Source organism: Labrus mixtus, chromosome 7 (assembly GCF_963584025.1).
Source record: "Labrus mixtus chromosome 7, fLabMix1.1, whole genome shotgun sequence".
Taxonomy (NCBI): domain Eukaryota; kingdom Metazoa; phylum Chordata; class Actinopteri; order Labriformes; family Labridae; genus Labrus; species Labrus mixtus.
In genome coordinates this window covers 18,551,083-18,570,431 of record NC_083618.1, presented here as the reverse complement: position 1 = coordinate 18,570,431, position 19,349 = coordinate 18,551,083, and the positions used below count along the sequence as shown (strand labels likewise).

Here is a 19,349-nt window from a genome sequence, read left to right as displayed (position 1 = left end):
CTCAGTTCCTCAAACATTCACATGTTTCTGATGTATTTTAAATGTTGTTTTTTACTAAGAAATTTGTTGTGTCACATATTTAGTGTGTGACATTTACTATTACTCAGTATTACTCAGTATTACTAGTATTACTCATACTAACATGAGTAACAAACTGATAGCTCACCTCTTTAGAATCCTCCTTTTAAGAGACTAAATTACAAACAAATGGCCGGGCTGCAGTGTCCTGATACATACACAGAAAGGTATGTCGGTGTGTTAACTGTCAACACATGCCGCTTCCAGCTTGATTAAATTCAAGAGATCTAAAAAAACAGATCTAACATGAAGTACTGCATATGTGTTCATCTGGCTGACTTGTTGTTGTTTTTTAGCCGCTCTTATTTTACATGAAAACAAACTGCTTGTCTTTGTGGTGCACGGATCAAGTTTTACTTCCACTTTCAGTTCTATTTTCTTCCAGCTAACAGCCCTTATTAAACTTAACAAAAAATTAAATCATGATTAATCAAGCTATTTTTACAAGCACAGAAAAGTACACTTAAAATGATAAGCAAACTCTCCCGTGCATTTACTTTATATACATCCCTATGCATTTACGTATATGCACAGGGATGCATATGCATTTATATGCATAGGGAACGGACCAGTATGGAAGCTAAACCAAAAAAAAACATACCACAGCATTTTTGGCCTGAGCTTATTTGAAATGCCTGCTCCAATCAGGGCCTTAAACCATCATAAAAAATCAACAGAGAATACAAAAAAGACAGCACAAAACTTTACATAAATTAAAGACAAATTAAAATAAACACACGTAATGTAAAGGCTTTTTATCTTTAGTAACAACTCTCATAAGACTATTAATGAAAAGAATGCTGCTATACTTTCCTTGTTATGCTGAATGACCCTATGGGAAGCCCTTGTGAACAATAGTCCTGTCAGATCCATGTGTTCCCACACACACACACACACACACACACACTACAGCCCGCCTCCTCCCAGTCCCACCACTTCCTCTCCAGATCTCACACTTGTGCAGTTCTTTCACTCTCATCAGATACTTGATGTCTCACCATCACATGGAGATCACACAATAGTGAGGGTTACTTTTCACGAAGGAAACACGGCATCACATTTTCACATGTGTGGATCATAAATACATCTGTCTATTTGTTTTGGTAGCTTTTTCTCATTTAGAAGAACTTTATCAAACAAACTTTTTGGAGACACTCGGGGACCACACTACAGCTGCATGCAGAGGACCAGCAGCTGAGGAGCGATGTCATCTCTACTTTCTCACCACAACGATCAGCCACGCATCAGAAAGTCAATCTCTGACTCCTCTCCAACTTCATCTGCTGCCACCACCAAGAGCCTGAGGGTGAGTTCTAATAGTCTTTAATCTCGTCAGGGTCTGTTTATTCAGAGGAAATGCCGTGGATGACATCATGCAAACACTAACATTTGAGTTCATTCAGTGTCAAACAAATGTCTCTGTAACAATCCACAGTGTTTTTACACAGGCTCTTTTCATATAACGTCCTATGTACCATCGTTTGAGAAGCGTATTTCATCTTTAAGACCACTTCACATTATTTCTAGGAAGCACCGTTAAACTATGACAAGTGTTATTCTAGTGTCTTCTGACCCACTCTAACATGTCTTTTTTTTTTTAATACCACAATCTACAGAAAGAGGGTTTATCATGAGGTGGTGATCAAAAAGCCTTCAAGATATTGATATTGTTTTATGCAATTACTTACTAGTTTATCTAATATTTCAGTATATTAAACATTGTTAATGTCTTTGTTTGCTGAATAAGATATGTCTTTTACTGTTCTTAGTGTTATACATGTTCTGTTTCTAACTTTAAAAAATGTTTTGCATGTAACTTGATATTTAATGCAAATCTTTGAAAATGAGCTTTTATGTATACAACTTTTTTTAATCCACTTTAGGGATCTTTGCTTCTTCTATATAGTTTAGTGAGGACGCTGTTTTAAAAGGAGGCCTCTTGGACCCACTAGACTGTTGGTTCTGCAACATGTTTTCAACTCACTTTTAAATCTCCGTCTTTTCAGCCAAACTGACACATTGATCGTTATATTAATTCATCCTTTGTCTAAGATCTGTTTTCCTTTGTTTTCCTTTTCTTCCCCTCTGCTTCTTCAGCTGTGTTGCTGCAGAAATTAATTTTCTTGATTTTTGTCATCCAGTGAAGAAAAAAGGCTTTGCTCAAACATAACCAATTAAACAGACAAACGTTACCTTTGGTTTGTTTGTCTTTGTTGAGGAAGATAACAGTGGATGGCATGTTGTCTTTAGCTTGACTCTAAAATTGCCCGTAGGTGTGAATGTGAGTGTGGCTGCTTGTCTGTCTCTAAATGTCAGCCCTGAGATTGACCGGTGAACAGTGTGTACCCCACCTCTCGCCCAATGGCAGCTGGGATCGGCTCCAGCACCCCGTGACCTCAAACAGGAAAAAGTAGTATAGATAATGGATGGATGTCTTTAGCCTGATTGATACATACAGTGTTTATATTAACATTGAAAACTGTTAAAGAGCTCCCTTTAATTCTCCTAAAAAGCCCTAGGGGTGCAAGTTGACCCATTTGAGAAGCACTGCCCAAATCCAACCCCCCCCCCCCCCCCTAATAATGATGAAACAAAAGTCCCAGGCAACGTGGTAATAAGCTGTTAATCTTTTCTGTTTATGTAAACTAAGAATCCACTTGGGAAATTTAACGGGACGGAGAGAGAGAGGGACACAGGATGAGAGTACAAAGAGAGAGAGAGAGAGAGAGAGAGCGCGAGAGAAAGAAAGCAGAGGGTGAAAGACAGGATGACAGGGAACAGAGGGAAGGAGGGATAGAGTGCTTAGGACTGGCTTGTGGGAACTCAGACGCAGTATTTATGGATGTTTATCTCTCTGCGAGTCCTACGGGAAGCTCACATTTTCCACTGGGGAATAACTGGTCAGCGGACAAGAAGTTCCTCATGGGATCTAGAGCAGCTGGAGGAGAGCTCTGTGACAGAGACGCAGGACAAATGTCACAAAAAAACAGAGTTTCCATCAGCATCTGTTTATATGTGATGTCGCTTAATCTAAACCAGAGCTTATTCCAAGTCTGCACACTGTATATCATTAATGACCGTTTACGGAGCAGAGCCAAGTGTCCACAGAGAGTCTTAAAAGAAGCTGACATCAGAGTCTGGTGAAGATCCAGAGGTCTTGTAAATGTCTCAGCTGAGGCCTATCACTGTGTTTATACATAGTTTCTGTAACTTAAACCCTTGTTTCTTTCTTCTTCTTCTTTCTTTTTTTTTTTTTTTTTTTTACAGAAATCCACTTGCCGTCTCTACGATTTAGTCTGCTTTTTGTTTTAGGTGACTGTCACAACAAGTCTTTGTTTGAAATAATGAAGCACAAAGCAAAATGGAACTCTATGAACTTTCTCAGAAGAAATGTCACAAGAACCTGAAATAATGAGACGCATCTATACAGCATTTCTTTGATGCTTGCAGTAGTAGTTGCAAAAGGCGAGTTATAACCGTTCACTTTAAGCATTGCAGTTGGAATACAACTGAAAGAGGGAGACATCAGTTTTTTTTCAAGATGTCAGTATACTGTTGAATATCTTGTCATCATGCAATTCAACCTTTCCAATCCAATCCATCTTTATTTATAGAGCACATTTAAAAACAACAGAGTTGACCAAAGTTTTTTACATCAAATAGATAAAAAGCACAAAAAGAGAAAAGAGAAAATAACAATAGACAAAGAAAAACAAAAACAAAAACATAGAAACAAACAAACTCTTAAGGACACTGGGTCTAGGAAGGCCAAAGCATACAGATAAACTTTCAGACGAGATTTAAACATGGGCAACGTGGTGCCAGCCTAACCTTGGGGGGCAACTGGTTCCACAGTTTAGGGGCTACAACTGCGAAGGCCCGATCTCCCCTATGCTTCAGCCTAGCGTTAAGTGCAACCAGAAATGACTGATCAGCAGACCTCAATAACCATGATGGGACATACGGCTGTAAAAGGTCAGAGAGGTAGGATGGAGCCAGCCTGTTTAAGTTGTATACAGCTTACTGTGACCTTCTGATGTGAAAAGTATTTCAGAACACTTAAAGACTACAAGTCTACAGCTCTGTAAGGCTTACTAAGGCAGAGCAGTGTATGTAGCTTAATGCTAACAAGATGACATGCTTTCTTGAATTCTCACAGTGGCAACGTTAACATGCCGATATTAAAGCTCATGTGTGGAATGTTAAGTTTCAGACAGCTTTGGTGACCCCTGTGGTCAGTTATGTCGTTCATTCAGAATGAATGTGAAAAAAGGCTGTTTCTGCAGCGAGCTGACACCTACCCCCACAACAAGGGGTTTTAGTGATAATAATAACTACATAGAAATAATAATAAATCAATCCTGTTGCTGATGGTCTTGTTTTCTTTAGTAGGCCATAGAATGCATCAGTATTAATTTGGGTCTGTTTCATAAATACCTTAAAAGTCCTCAGAGTACCTTGACCGTGATGAAGGCCAGCCGCCAGCCGAAACGCGTCGGTCTACTTTGTTAATAATTTTGATCTCCACACTACAAAGTGATGCTGGAGCATTTTAACCTCTTAAAGCCTTACACTCTTCATGCTCCTTGTTAGTTGGTGAAGTTGTGCCAGAAAATCCCGCTCAGCTTCTTCAAGACACTTTACTTAAGGAGCAGGTCTAGATACCACTCTTGTGTTATACTATTCAAAAGGACCCAGCATGAATTCACCATGAGCAGACAAGTCAAGTTCATGTAAAACAAAGAAGAGATGTACTGCTTGGAAACACATTCTTTTTCCTCCCCAAGTGATGGAAAAAATAACATCATCAAAAGGCACAAGATTAAATCTTACGGGGGATGTCAGTAACACATCATGGCAACCTGTTCTCATTCCCCAGTCTTCAAATAAAGTAAAGACAAAGTAGTGAGAAAATGAAGTTCCAGTTGCGGTGGTGGTCTTTGGCAGGCTTGTTGAGTTATTCTTTAAACCAACCATTACCTTTTTTACTTAATTCAACCATGTATTTAGCTAATAAATCAATGACTGTCCTGATTACAAACAAAGTTTATCGTGAAGAAAGGCAGTCTAAACTGAAAGTCCATGGCAATGCAATATTAAAAAAGTTGTTTGTTTATTTGTTTTTTGATTTTAGTCCCCTGTTCTTGAAGAGCACCTGATTTCTCTCCATGTTTTGACAAAGTGCAGCACTCGCTTCAACCTTTTTGCTTTTTAACCATTTATTTTTCAAAAGACACAACCAAACAGAATATCAACAAGTTAACATGTTTGACAGGTAAAAGAAGGATAAAAAAACAGACACTACCATATAAGCGTCTGCTTGAAAAACAAAAGACATTACGTCAGTCCTCAGAGTTTAACACAAAGGATTGTAACAAAGTGTTTAAAAATCGACATCCTACGATGACAACAAGTTGACCTTCCAATCTGCCAGGGGTCACTTCAGGAGTTTGTTGAGTATGATAATAATCAAGATCACAGTATACTGTATAATGTGGTCACCAAGTCACCAATTGGAACTCCTACAGTATGTCAGATTTTGAGTTAGACAGTGCTCTCCACCACTACCATCAAAAATAAAAGAGGAATAGTTTTGTTTGAACCGACAGTCCAGAGAGTTTAATGTCAAGAAGCACTGAAGCTGTTCCAGCAGATTGTGTTGGCTCAATCTTCCTTTTACTTCTAACTTATTTGTGTGGGCTTATATCAATGGGGTTTATTTGACTTTTACTGATGACGTAAGAAATACAATCTTTGTCTCTCACCGGGATTTATTTGTCCATATATCTCATCTTTTTAAGGACGGCTGGGATTTATTTGGGTATCTTTTTTCTCTGCTCTGCCACTTAAAAATCTCTCATCAAGGAAACTTTTGAACTCTTCCAACGTCAGCAGGCCGTAATGAACAAACTGTGAGGGCCACTGGCAGAGCTATTACCTTTTTTGGATGTGTTTAGTTATCTGTGCTTGTCAGTTTATTTTAGGGATAATTTCCTCTCTCCTTCTTTGACTTGGCTTGGTATTTGAACTGCCATAACCCTTTTCTTGGAAAACTGAGAAGGAAAAAAAAAAACTCTGATGAGGAATTCCTGGTGCTCTGAACTTTGCTTTCAAGGGGATGTATTGATAATGAATACTCGTGCATGTAATAATACAGGCCATGTGTGAGTATCTACCCCATGGTTTAGCTGTAACGCAGAGGAAAGGGTTCAAAATACAACTTCATTTGTGGATTTGATTCCATATTTCACTTCATAAATCTCAAATGATCAAACTGCTTGTCAAGCTAATGATGAAGTCTGGCAGTGTGATGTCATTGTGAACCAATGAATGTGTACAGAGGAAGGTCAGGGAATTTATTTTGAAAAAACAACTTTGTTGTTGTTGTATTATTTCTTTATGTCTGATGTAAAACATTTCTCTTCTATTTCAGCATGAGAGACTGTCCAGGTGAGCATCCTCTAATTTCATTCACACCACCAATACATACAAAACATTTAATTATCCCCTGAGGGACGAGGAATCTACATTGAATTCTGTATCTCTAAACGCTGACAGTAACTGAGTTGGACGTCAGAGTTGAATAGCCAATACCTCTCATGTGTTGTCAGACTGAACTCGTCTGGATCCTCTGACGGCCCCAACAACACATCAACAAACCATGCAGAGTCGTACTTCAAACGCAGAGAGAACAGACTGTCTGCAAGGAAAAAAGCCGAAGAAGAGACTGCAAACAATGACTATAAAAAGGCAAGTGATAAAGTTAGCATTGTAATAATAGTTTAAGGGACTATTGTTAGGGTACTGGAAGTCAATGGGATCATCTGAACATCAATTACAATACCTAAATATTCTCAATGTTATGTAGACAATGGATTTTTTTGGCTTTCATCATGGTGCATTAAACTAGATGCAAGGACATCCTTTACAGTATATATGCTTTTGTTAATTATCCAATGATAATTGGACACAAAAATAACCAGCCCCCTTAGGTGTTTATGTAATCCAATCAAAACATTTTCAAAATAAAAGCAGACAACACAATCCAGGGGACAACAACAGCAGGGCAAAGCTAGGTTTTCTTTTAGCTAACTGTTTATGCAAAGAATCAATTTGAATAACTATTCCATCATCTTCCATTTTGAGATATTTTGATGTGATTTTGAACTATGTTTTGATCATTTAAAGAATAAAATATTTTATTCTTCTGAATCAATATACAAACATTTACTCTAATGCATACCGTAATTGCTATGATTTGTTGAAGTGTCAGCTTCTCTGACACAGCAGCCAGTATGTCTCCCTTCTAAGTTTTGTTTCCAGTCCATAATAATGTTTTAGTTTTGACCAGAGAAGTGGGCGGCACCCCCACACCCCACCCCACCCCCTCGCCTCTCGGTTTCCAGGCAAATAACAAACCAACAAGTGTTGCAGTGATGAAAGCCGGCAAGCAAACTAGTTCAGATAGAACTGATGCCTCAGCATTTTTCTAATAAGCTCCACGTCCAGACGTGGTCAAAGTAGGATAAATATTGGAGATGCTTTTGAATAATTGAGAGAGGCTAGAATGCAGAAAGGTTTTAAGACTGATGCAGAGCTGGCTAAACACTGAAGCGTCTGAGTCTGTGACATGGCAACCTGCGAGCACATCAACTCAGGGAGGAGGGGGTGAGGGGAGACAGCTCTCTCCAATGTTTTGAATTTGGACTGAAGTACCCATTTTAAATGCTATGTATCAGAGCTACATATTGGTCCTTTAACATTTCTGGGCAAGATCTGGGCCCCTGCATCAACCTTAACATTATGAATGGTGAGATATACTTCCCTGGAAATTAAATGAAAGCCCTCAGGGTCAAACAGGTAAAACTACAGCACAGTCTTTAGGTCTACTTTGTTCATCTATGTGTCATGAATACAAATAAAACGCTCCTTTGGAAAACCTTAACAAGTGTCCTTATTTTGTAGATGTATGAAAAAGCACTGGCCACCAATCAAAGGCTGAAGTCAAGGCTGCAGACAAGTAAACAGGAGCTCACCGTGATCCAGGACCAGTTACAGAGAGCACAGGTAGGTGCAGACCCTGTGGAAGTTCTCAGTCAGGATTTCTAAGATCGACTAAAGGAAACGGTTGCTGAAGATTGTAGTTATAAAACTAAGCTGAAATGTTGTTACTAAAGGCTGCAAGGCCAACATTTCAGAATAATAACAGTGATTGTCTTCTGTGTGCAAATGTGGGTATATTGGATATTATACATCATGAATACACACATAATGAAACAGTTTTGCAGCATTGTACTTTAATCTTTTCTTAATTATCTTTCATCCTTGCAGAAGGAAAGACCAGGAGACAGTAGCTCTAACATGCTTGAAGCAGAAAAGAAGGTAATACCTTACAGTACTACTAATGAACATGTTGTATTCATCTACTTTTTTTATGTTTGCTGTAAACTAATTATATTTGTAAAATGATCCTCTCCATAGGAAAGTTGGAGTCTAAAAAAGAGAATATCAGATATGGAGGAACAGCTGAAGGTAATTCATTATTTTACACAGAGGCGTGTCCAGGGTGGGGCAGGGGTTGCATGGGCCCCCCCTTGAAATATGATTGGCCACCCCAGGTGCCACCCCAAAATCAAAATCTATGATAGGCTATTTGCCTAATCAGAGTCGGGACGTATGTACAAATCAACTATTCTGGCTGTTTTCAACAGACTAATGGTAGTACTTTGAGTTGTAAATAAATACTTTGGAAAAATTCACACACTGTCTAACATGCAATGGACTTAAAAGTTAGATAGTGTACAAGCATTTGCATGCACATTTACTTTAAATTGTGACTTACATCTTTGTTATTGAGTCCCTGAAGAATCAAGCTAAGAAGATGTATCTTGTCAAATTATGTTACTCGCAAGAACATATATTAGTGGGGATAGAAAGGGTAAAAAATTTTCATTCATTTTTGCCCACAAACTTCATGCTACCCCTGCATAAATCAGTGCTGCATGTGGGCCACCCCAATTAAAAAAGTCTGGACATGTCCCTGTATTACAAATTCTTTCTTATTGTTTGTTGTTGTGTGTTTTTATTGAATTCTGTACATGTCACATTCATGATCACTAGTTCATAATATCCTAAGCCAGGGGTGGGCAACTGGCGGCCCGGGGGCCACATGCGGCCCCCATCAACCTTCAATGTGGCCCTCAGATCAATTAATTGGGATCATGACGAAAACATGACTAAATCGGCCATGAAATCATGAAAACCAGAAACATTTCCATAATAATATTTGATCACTGGCATGTGTTGAGTTAAATTTGAGACATAATTGACTGTAATCGTTTTTTGTATGCTACAATTTGGCCCTCTGGCAGTGCGAATTAAATTAATGTGGTCCTTGCTGTGATCAAAGTTGCCCATCCCTGTCCTAAGCTCTCTGACCCAGGAGAAATCTAAGGTTATTTGACATGAGGACAACAATAAACAATCAAATCCAAGCAGTGTAAAAGTGTCTGTGGGCCCTTGGTGCCCTCGGTGTGAGCTGCTCTGTCTGTGGAGGTTTTAGCTGACATCATTTGTCACCGTTCTGCTCTGCTGCCTGAGGAATGTGTGAGCACTTTGACACAGCAGCGAGTGAGCCATCAGTGTTCATCTCCAGGCTAACCATCACAAATGTCTGCTGTGTTATGCCCAAGAGGACACAAACAAAAAGCTTTTGTTATCTGTGAATGAGGGGCCTGAACAAACATTGGATACTGCTCTGAAAATAGACGTTCACAACAACAGAGAAGCACTGTTACTTGTTTTTTTGTTTTTTATCAATCAGACAGTCTGGTCCAATTGTGTCTCTGTGTCACTGAATGGATGCAAGTGTACAATATTTGTTTTATTCTGATGATTTTTCTAGGTTTATCCGGATCAAATTATTATTTTTTTTCCCTTAAGATTATTTTTCTTTCTGGACTAGTTTGTAACAGGAAAAGAAAAAGAAAAATCAGGTTTATTTTGGTGCAGAGCCTGTAGCTCAAAATCCCTACGGTGACCGTGACTCACAGTGTAATTATGATTATGAACAGACGCTCCATTCAATACATTTTTTATGAGAAGCAATGGAACTTATAATTGCAGAGAGAAATAAATCTATAAAACAATCATCCAAAATTAAACCAAATGAAAAATAAGTGAAAACTTTTTCTAAGAAGATTGAATAAGTTGCCCTTTGTCACCAAACAGAAGCTACAAACAATAATATAGTTCAGACATTTTCAAGCCTTGAAAATGTTTTTGCATGTGTGTTTTGGTGATTGGAAGAGTTATATAAGTTGTAATAATTCCTCTTGTTCATACCAGCCATATAGAAATACCACCCCTCAATACCATGACTCAGTTGTGCACAGTCCTCATTACTTTGTAATACATCAAGTTCAATTTCAGGTAATATAAGGTTTCACTGGTCTGCAGCAAGAATCGAGAGCGTATTAAAAGTCCCATATTGTGCAAAATGTTCTTCACCATGGTTTTCTAACACTTATACGAGTCCCTAGCCTGTCAACATGACATCAAAAAGGCCAGAAACCCCTCCCCCAGGTGGGTGACACTCCCATATTTGAGTGTTACCCTCTGAGTCTGCCTTTCCCATGTAAACTAATGGACATGGTGCAAGAAAGCCAAAGCCACATCAGAGAGGGGCGTGGTGAACACAGCTCACTTGCATTTAAAGCTACAGACACAGAAACAGCCTGTTCTGAGCAGGACTGAAATAGAGGGGTTTATAGGCATGATCAAATACACAACTCCAAAGACATGTTTGGGGAGCTCTGAGACTTATTTAAACTTGTTGATGAGGAGTATGTGACCTTTTAAAAGAAACTTTAATACTTGTGTAATGCATATTCTTCTTCTGTACAAACCCTATTTCTGAAAAGTTCTCAAAAGTTAACACAAATGAGAACTTATACTGAAATCTCTTAGTTACCCCTTATCTATCTGGGTTTGCTGGGTGGAACACATGAACCCAGATGTGATTTTTACATCCTATTTTTACTGACACTAGGACAGTGAAGTTTGTCCTTCCTAACATATAAATAATTGGACATATGAGCAGGCCCTGTTCATGGTTATAAACAGAATGAATGATTGCAGCATCTAATTACCCTTACATTATCATCATGTGAGTAATGTTTGGAGAATAAATCAGAAACCTTTTTTTTTTGTGTGGGAGCACCACATACTGTTTGGATATCATCATGCAGAAGTCTGCAACAACACATCTGTCATTAGTGTCATTAGGTCCACTTTGACGTGATGCACAGCGTATGAAAATGAAAACGAAATACAGATTCATTTTAAAACTACAGTAGAGGACAACCCTACAAAAGTAGCTGTTATGTGCACAAAAAACATCAAACACCAGGTAAGGTACACTGTACCCGTAGTACTGGCTTTCCTGCCTTGATTAGATAGGACAGCTGAAGAGAGACAGGAAATGTTTGGAGGAGAGAGTGGGGGGTGACGTGCAGAAAAGGTCTGATTTGAACCCATGGCCACTGCGATGAGGACTAAAGCCTCTTTACATGAGGCGCGATACTGCTTGGCTATCGGCACCCCAAACATTCCTATACATTTTGAAGACTTTCTACTATGTGTACTTTAACATCTGTGCCCACTTTAGTTATCTCCTTTTTCCTTTTTAAGGCCAAAGCTGAGCTCAAGATGGAGAACCAGAAACTGAAGGATGAGAACGGAGCTTTAATCCGGGTCATCACTAAACTGTCAAAGTGAGACAGTAAGCAGGAAAGATAAGAGGAAGTCAGATGGGTACCAGAAGCCATAGCTCTACCTGCATTCATCCTATCCTCTGTAAGAATGTATGTACATAGTTTTCCATTAAATTGGAAACTTGATTCCATGTTGTTCTCCAAAACATCTGCAAGAATGAATACACTTCATGAGTGTGTTTTCTGTAACTGTACTGGATCAAGTGACACATTCCGAGACAGAAAACACATTCAATAAAACTCCATTTTATATATTCATAAGATTTTTCTAAATAAAAAAATGACAAAACAACCACTTCATGCCTTTTTCTTCTCTGTGAACATATTTGTCAAGGAGAAAGCTGTGGTAATAAAGAACATCCCTGGATACCTGAATGGTCAAAATAGTATAATACTGCAGGTATTTCAAAGAGGTATTACCATGGAAACTGCAATATTTCGTCCATTCTGCATGCAGACCTTGAAAATTGGCTCTTGGCTGTCAGGGACAGAGGATGATGGATGAGCTACATTTTTCAGCAATGTGGGAGCGTCGACTCTGATTTAAGGGCTGTACCTTAGAGAGGGTGATGTCACAAATGACAAGCTTTTCCTCCTTACCTGCATTATAAAAACGACTTCATGCATAAAAAAATCTAAACTTTCAGCACTAAAATCAAGACTCTAATGTAAACTATGAACCAAAGAATTCATGGCAGAGTGGAAAAGCTTCAGATTATTCTTCATACAAACACATATTTGAATGTAATTGATGAAACATTCACACCACAAGGTCAATTTATTAGATTTTCTGGAGCTTTCAGTCACATGAGGATCATTTAAAAGTTATGATCAGTTCGCTTTTTCAGGATTGAAGGAACTACATACCACACCTTTAAATTCATCAATGTTGACAAGTCCTTAAATTACTTTATGGAGCCTGATTTGATCAAATGTTATGTTATATTTATGTGAAGAGGGATGATGGACTCATGGCTGAAATACTAGATGTCATAGCAACACCTTTGCCTGTTTGTGAGGCATGCTAGAATAATAAACAATACAATATGTACAATAACTACCATTGTAGTAAAGAAAAATGTGATTTAATTAAACAGCAATACTAAGGAAATGGAAAAGCTGGGCTTTAGTTGAAGATTATCTGACATGATGCAAAGCTACAGAACAGACTTAATTACGCTTAAGTAATATTACAGATATCCCAGTGAAGTAAAAGTAACAAACAAACAAGCAAACAAAACCTGCACAGAAGAAGCTTTTACTTATATTTTGATTCACATTGAGGAGCTATAAGGAGTCCCAAATATATAATGACATCCAGCACTGCAAGACTGAGATGCCTCTTTTAATGTTGTCCTATTTAATTTTGATCGTCATATTTAATAAATAACTCTGAGTAGATTTGAGTTTGTTCTGGTAGTGACGGGCATAATAAAATGACATGGTGTCATCCTTTAAAACAAACATGAAAAGGTTCCTAGATAGAAGATTTGGATCCAAGTGTATTGCTGTACTAATGTGTTACATTTGGTTTATGATGCCCCCTGTTGTCTGTAAGTGGAAAAGCATCATCTAACTTGACACACACATCACACAGGACCAGGCTACTTAAAATGCCTTTATTTCCTATGATAACACTTTGACAACACACAGACATGTCCTGACCACAGCCACTAGTTCGGTTCCCATGATTCATTCAGTTCCACATAAAATGAATACACAATTATTTTTGATTTTTTTGTTGCCCCACTTTTTTTTTTTTGCTGGAAAACATGGATTTTGTATGGAAAGTAATCATGCAGATCACAAAAAGGCACAACTATTGACACACCTAAAACAAGACTTGCACAATAAAGACTGTCAGGCATTTCCTTTGTCTATGTTGCCTATGGAGCAGGATAGTGATCAGGTCTTTGGAAGTTTTGTATCATGGCTATGTTCACATATGACGACTAAAGAGGAACCCTTATTGAAGCAGCAGGTTGGCAGTATTGCATTGCGAATAATGTTGCTTTGCACTGTTTGGGTCAGGATGGCTTAGGAAGACAGGGATTTTGTTGCCTGCATTGCAGAAAACTGACAGTCATATACTTCATTGACAGAACACCAAAGAACAGATACAGGCTATTTTTCCTATATGAAGATAAGAGGGAGGATAATAATGACCTCAGGGCAGGGTGACATTTAACATATTAAAGAAAACTATGTAATAAATCAAATCTGCACCACATTAGAGAATTGTTTCTTAAATTTCCAATGAAATTTAAACATATGCTATTTTTTTCACACATGGCAACACAATGACAATTTTCTTTTATAAGTAACATGATTGATAAGAGTTTGACATTTCTTGAAAACTAACCTAAAAAAGCCATTAATTGGTGGAAATATTATGCTAATTTAATGAAACCTTTCCTAAAATGTTACTCCCCTAAGCATGAAAAAGGCTTTAAATGCTAGCTAGCAGTAGCCTAAAGGGTTGTCACTGTTTTAGTGCGATTATTCTCACATTCAGCACTATTAGCTAATGTATCAATTTCTAGGAAAAGTATCTCTCTTAGTTTTACTTATTAAAGTAAACACATAAATATACAGAATCATATAGCACTATGCTAGCTAGTTCAAGACTTTAAAACTGAAAGATGTGTCTGCTATGTATTCCTCTTGGTCAAACAGAGAGAGTAAAATACATCATTCTCTAAAAGATGGACTGTGATGGACATATGGGTAAAGTATCTCCATGTCCTGTTTTTTTTTTTTATAGATAAACTAACTCACAAACATGGCAACCATTTTCCTCTGACACTCTGTGTTGGAAACTATGCTGTTAAAGGCCTACTGTTGACTGCTTATTTTAGGTTTGCAAATCATTCAGATTTAGGGCATTTTATGAAAACTTACATATTACTCAGCAAATTGAAAGACAAGTGATTGTACAGATCTGGAGGGTCCACATTTCAAGTTAAAACAACATTTATGATAACTCGTAAGCTACATGTAGCTCATGTTAGCATTCAACGACTATCTGGCTAAAATGACTGATCGGTAGAGTCAAATGGGACAAAGGTAAGTTAAGGTAAGTGCTTATGTATTTGTAGAGTGAACTAGCTAACAGTTATCTAACTTTAGTGTTAGCTAGCTCATGGTAATATTAGCTAACATAGAGTCTAACCAAGACCTGTGTCTGTATTAACTTAAATTATCCAATACCTTGTTTAAACTTGAAATACGGCTTAATGTCTCTGTCTAGTCTGAATTGTCTTTCCTTTGCTGACCACAAAACACGGGGAAATGAGTGTGATTTGCTTAATTCCCAACGTTAAATTAATTTCATCAAATTATTTGTAATTCCATATTTCAGCAGTAGTAGTATAAAAGTATATGAGCTTTCACCCTCTGTGTGAAGTCACAGGAAAATGGTCTGTGTGGTAAAAAGTAAATGACATTGACATTAAAAAGGCAAAATGAAGTTCCCCACATCAGAAATGTTATGGTAGACACAGCATCAATATCTTAAAGCATGCACAAGTGAGACAACACAACAGCCAGCTCATCCCATTGCAATTGATTGGTTAGACTGCAACCTCACTCATTGGGAGACATTTGTAATGAAAAGACAATTGATAGTTTAGCTGTGACTAAAGCTGCTGAAGAGCACCACATCAACTAAATGGTGTGATCATAACTCACAGAACTTATCCAGCAAAGACAAAACACAAATGACTATAATGAAATTAAATACCAAGGCTGCAAATAAGCGGCTTTCTTAATTTCTCATGTTAAAGGTTTAATTTGACAAGTGAGAGCAGGTTTATTTAAAAAGCAATAAGATGAGAAGGTAAAACTTAATGGAGTAAAAAACGAGGGGGGCTACAAGTCGATTCATTCTTCCAGTGTATCTGTGAGTAATAAACTATAGTATGACACCCGTCTGGCAGGAGTGAATGAAGGAAACACTTTAGGTACGCTGGGATAGAATTTCAAGGAGCTGGCACATTTTCACCTTTTAGACATATAGACAGTTCACTGATCAGGGACTTACAGTCTATGCAAGCAGAGAAGAACTATAATTACACGACTTGTAGCCCAAGCATACTATAACACTGGATTTATCACAGAGGACACATACAAACAGTGACAGGAAACCACACGACCATGCAGCATTATGGCAACTTAAGAGTTATTTTTTTTCTTTTTTTACATAATGTTACACAAAGCACTCCTGCATTCATTTCAGGCAACAAAGAAACCTGTGACTCCAAACATGAAGAATCCAGACATACATTCAGTCTCATCCAGCAATAACACATACACAGTTTGCAGTCAGTGCATACTCTTTTTTTTTTTTTTTTTAACTGTTTTATTATAAAAAAAGGACACAGAACACAAACACACATACACAATATAATCATGGTTTCTCTTTAAAACATGCTTCTATTTACATTATCTTTTAAATACATGCTGTAGCTTATTCACAAAGGTTGCGCGATGCAGAATGTTAACAACAGGAAGAAGTAGTACTGTGAATGGACCAATCAGTGTGCGGCTGTTCATCCTCTTACATCGTAATTATTAATTGAGATGACTTTATGGCGTCCTACGGAAGCAAAAAACAGCTTTTTCATTTTTGAATTTTTATCTGCAACTGTAAAATCTCATCCTGATATTTAATCACAATTTGGAACATAGAAATGAAGATACCACAAAAATGAAAGAATTTTATATTAAACATTAAAAATCACCTTTTTTGGATTCTCATTTTTGAGTTCCACTATCATGTAAAATAAATTCAGGAGGGAAAATCGAGCCTTGATAGTCTAATGTCTATCATCTAAACTTCTCTTTTAGAGCGTCATATTTCATATTAATGGTTGTGGGTGATCTTAACAAATATTTGCCGTTTGAATTTGTTATTTTTTGTCTTTTAAAGTGTAGTAATTATGTATCTTTACTATATATGGCTCATATATAAGGCTGCTTGTTGTTTGTCAGAAACTCCGTTAACTAATTAAACCAATTTGATTACTTCACAGTTGCAACAACTGCTTTGCTTTATCAAAATTATTTTAATTATTTTGAACTGATTAAACTGACTATTGTGTGCACTATAATTTATATAAAGTTTTTATTCTGTTATAATGTTTTTTTTTGTATTTAACTGCTGATTCTGATCTCTTTTATTCTGCAGGTCACATTGCTATAAGAGTGGTAGACACCTAATATTCAACACATTTTTTACCCTTTGTTAAAATGAGAATATTCAATACATTTTGTTTCACTCCTAGATGAGAATGTGAGGCTTTATTAATTATTTTTATCAAATCAAAGTCTCTATGTCCCAATTTTTCTTTTTGTATATTTAGCTGAGCTCCTCCATTATAATTTCCACATTCCCAACGACTACAGCAAAGTCCTCCTTGGGTAAGAATGATCGGGACTCAATAAAATAACTCTGAGGGTTGCAGCTTGAACAGGTTATCCTACAACCTGAACTTTCAAGTAGAATTCTCATCTAAATCTCTGTATATGGATCAAGATCTGTATACTGAATTCAGGGTTGCTCCCAGAGAAATTAATATTATGTTTCAAGTTCAAGTGTTTCACTTGAATTAAACTTCAGAATGAGGTCTTGAGTTGCTTTTAATGTTAAAATAATTTTGCCATTGTCTGCCTCCGTCCATCTACACTCCAACCGAGCGCAGTATGTCTGAGACGATGTTTGAACATCATCATGTTTGGCTCCTGCTTTACAAAGCTTGTGGCTGACGACTGAATGAGTCAAACCACATGAAATTCTGCGAGGCATGATAAATGCTAGATTCTGCAGCTGTATTTGGTTCAAGCAAATGGTCCAAGATATGTTTATCGTATAATATGTTCGATGTAGCATTTGCCTTTACAAATATGCAATTGTTTACTTGAATTCCCGTCCTCTTAAAAAGTGCCGGCTACAACTTACAATTCAGATTGAATTTCTCTATAAAAACATTTTCTTTTTGACGGATATCCTGAATCTATTTCACAAGCGTTGAAGTGCACTGCAGCGTGTTCTGTAAACGACCTCATTGGAAAACAAAAGACAGACAATCCATTTCATGGGTATCGAAATCAAAATGCATCAGATGGCACTGTATTCAGGAAGCAACAGCAGGATTTAAAAGAAGCATAGTCATCGTGGGTCTGAACATCACTGGTTAGCCTTCCTAGGTAGCCTTACTTTGTCCTCTGACAGGTAAGGTTTTACATCCAAGTGGTCACACAGCTCAATACAGATCTCAAATGGCACATTCGCAGTGTCCCTGACTACTTTTGAATGATTTCAACTCAGCAAGTTCCCCTTTCAAAACACAACAATGAAGCTTAGTGTATTTCTCAAAGAGTCATATCAGGAAAGGCACCCTTGTTCTCCTGTCTTACATCAGATTCGTTTGAAGACACATGAATGCATTTTGTTCCGAAATGCATAGATGAAAACAGGCAACTTAAATAAAACAACTCTGTCATCCCTGCCAAGTGGTTTTCTGTATGTTTCTCCTTCTGAGTTAGTTTGCTTATAAAATGAGGATGATCATTAAAACAGATTTTTTTCTTTCAAATAAATTGCAACATGGATTGCAGCATTTAGTGACTTTTATCTCATTCATTCTCAGTTTCATCTTTTTTGCATTAATAGACTTAAACAGACTCTATGCAGGAAGTAACCCAACACTACGGTACTTTCTATTGCAAGTTATAGCACACTTAAAAGCAAGCTACAATACTGGGAATGGAGTATGCAGAGCAGTGGGGAGGTAAGTAACGCATGCTCTATAAACTAAACTAAACTAAAGCTTCATCTCCAGCATTGTCTTCACCTGGACTCTCATTCAGTTTCAGCACCCTTAAAATCAGTTTCTGAGTTTCGTCAAATGAAAGAAAGACTAAAAGTCGATCATTCATGAAGCAATCGCCCGATAACTCGATGCCACTCCTCCCAACATACAGTAATGTGTGAAATGTGATGTTTAAAATAGTTTCTTTTTGACTTAACCATGAATGATTGGGATTTCTAAGATGTCTCTTTTTTGCTGAGCAGGTTTCATGACGACTTGTCATTTGGTAAGTCATGGGTTTTCATGCAAAGTAGGGGCAGGGTTTGGGTTTCAGAGTTAGTGCATTAGCTGGTTGGCGGAGCATGTTACTTCTTTGCATTCAAGGACGCCAGCTGACCATCGATATCCTCCTCTGGCTGCAACGGATGCCACTGGGCAATGGGACGGCGGGGATTAGCCAACATGTCGGACCAGTGCTTCAGGCCGAGGCCGGACGCCTTACTGCCCACGAAGATCTTCCCGATGGCGTCATTCTTACCGATCTTATCGTAATCAAACACCGTGACTGCCACCAAGATTTTCTAAAAAACAAAACAGATTGTGATGTTTCTGTTGTGAAGTAACACAATCAAAATACTTAAATTACTTAAAAAAACGTTTCTAAAGTGCAGAAACAACAGTTGGC

The 19,349-nt window shown here is 37.6% G+C and overlaps 3 protein-coding genes across 6 annotated transcripts in view; 2 read left to right on the top strand and 1 right to left on the bottom strand.

Annotated features, from left to right (window-relative positions):
- Nucleotides 1-1,026: 1,026 nt before the first annotated feature.
- Nucleotides 1,027-12,144, top strand: LOC132978258 (protein phosphatase 1 regulatory subunit 12B-like). Its single transcript, XM_061043404.1, has 7 exons — nucleotides 1,027-1,384; nucleotides 6,512-6,528; nucleotides 6,690-6,828; nucleotides 8,044-8,145; nucleotides 8,410-8,460; nucleotides 8,560-8,610; nucleotides 11,770-12,144. The coding sequence occupies exons 1-7, from the start codon at nucleotides 1,283-1,285 to the stop codon at nucleotides 11,854-11,856; spliced, it is 549 nt and encodes a 182-aa protein (XP_060899387.1). The 5' UTR covers nucleotides 1,027-1,282; the 3' UTR covers nucleotides 11,857-12,144.
- Nucleotides 12,145-15,268: 3,124 nt separating this feature from the next.
- LOC132978256 (troponin T, cardiac muscle-like) overlaps nucleotides 15,269-19,349 on the top strand; it is a 162,113-nt gene continuing 158,032 nt past the window's right edge. Inside the window, exon 1 of the mRNA XM_061043402.1 lies at nucleotides 15,269-15,272. The gene's annotated coding sequence lies outside the window, so the exon portion shown is untranslated. The remainder of the gene's footprint in view (nucleotides 15,273-19,349) is intronic.
- Nucleotides 17,824-19,349, bottom strand: part of LOC132978254 (synaptotagmin-B-like) — a 34,380-nt gene continuing 32,854 nt past the window's right edge. For all 4 annotated transcript variants that reach the window (XM_061043398.1, XM_061043396.1, XM_061043399.1 and 1 more), the window contains one exon: nucleotides 17,824-19,245. In XM_061043398.1, coding sequence (XP_060899381.1) covers nucleotides 19,030-19,245 — 216 coding nt within the window. In that variant the 3' untranslated portion in view covers nucleotides 17,824-19,029. The remainder of the gene's footprint in view (nucleotides 19,246-19,349) is intronic.

Coding starts and splice junctions, on each gene's coding strand:
- LOC132978258 (XM_061043404.1), top strand. CDS start 1,283: ATGTCATCTCTACTTTCTCACCACAACGATCAGCCACGCATCAGAAAG. Junction 8,146..8,409: donor ACCAGTTACAGAGAGCACAG/GTAGGTGCAGAC, acceptor TCATCCTTGCAG/AAGGAAAGACCAGGAGACAG. Junction 8,611..11,769: donor ATATGGAGGAACAGCTGAAG/GTAATTCATTAT, acceptor TTCCTTTTTAAG/GCCAAAGCTGAGCTCAAGAT.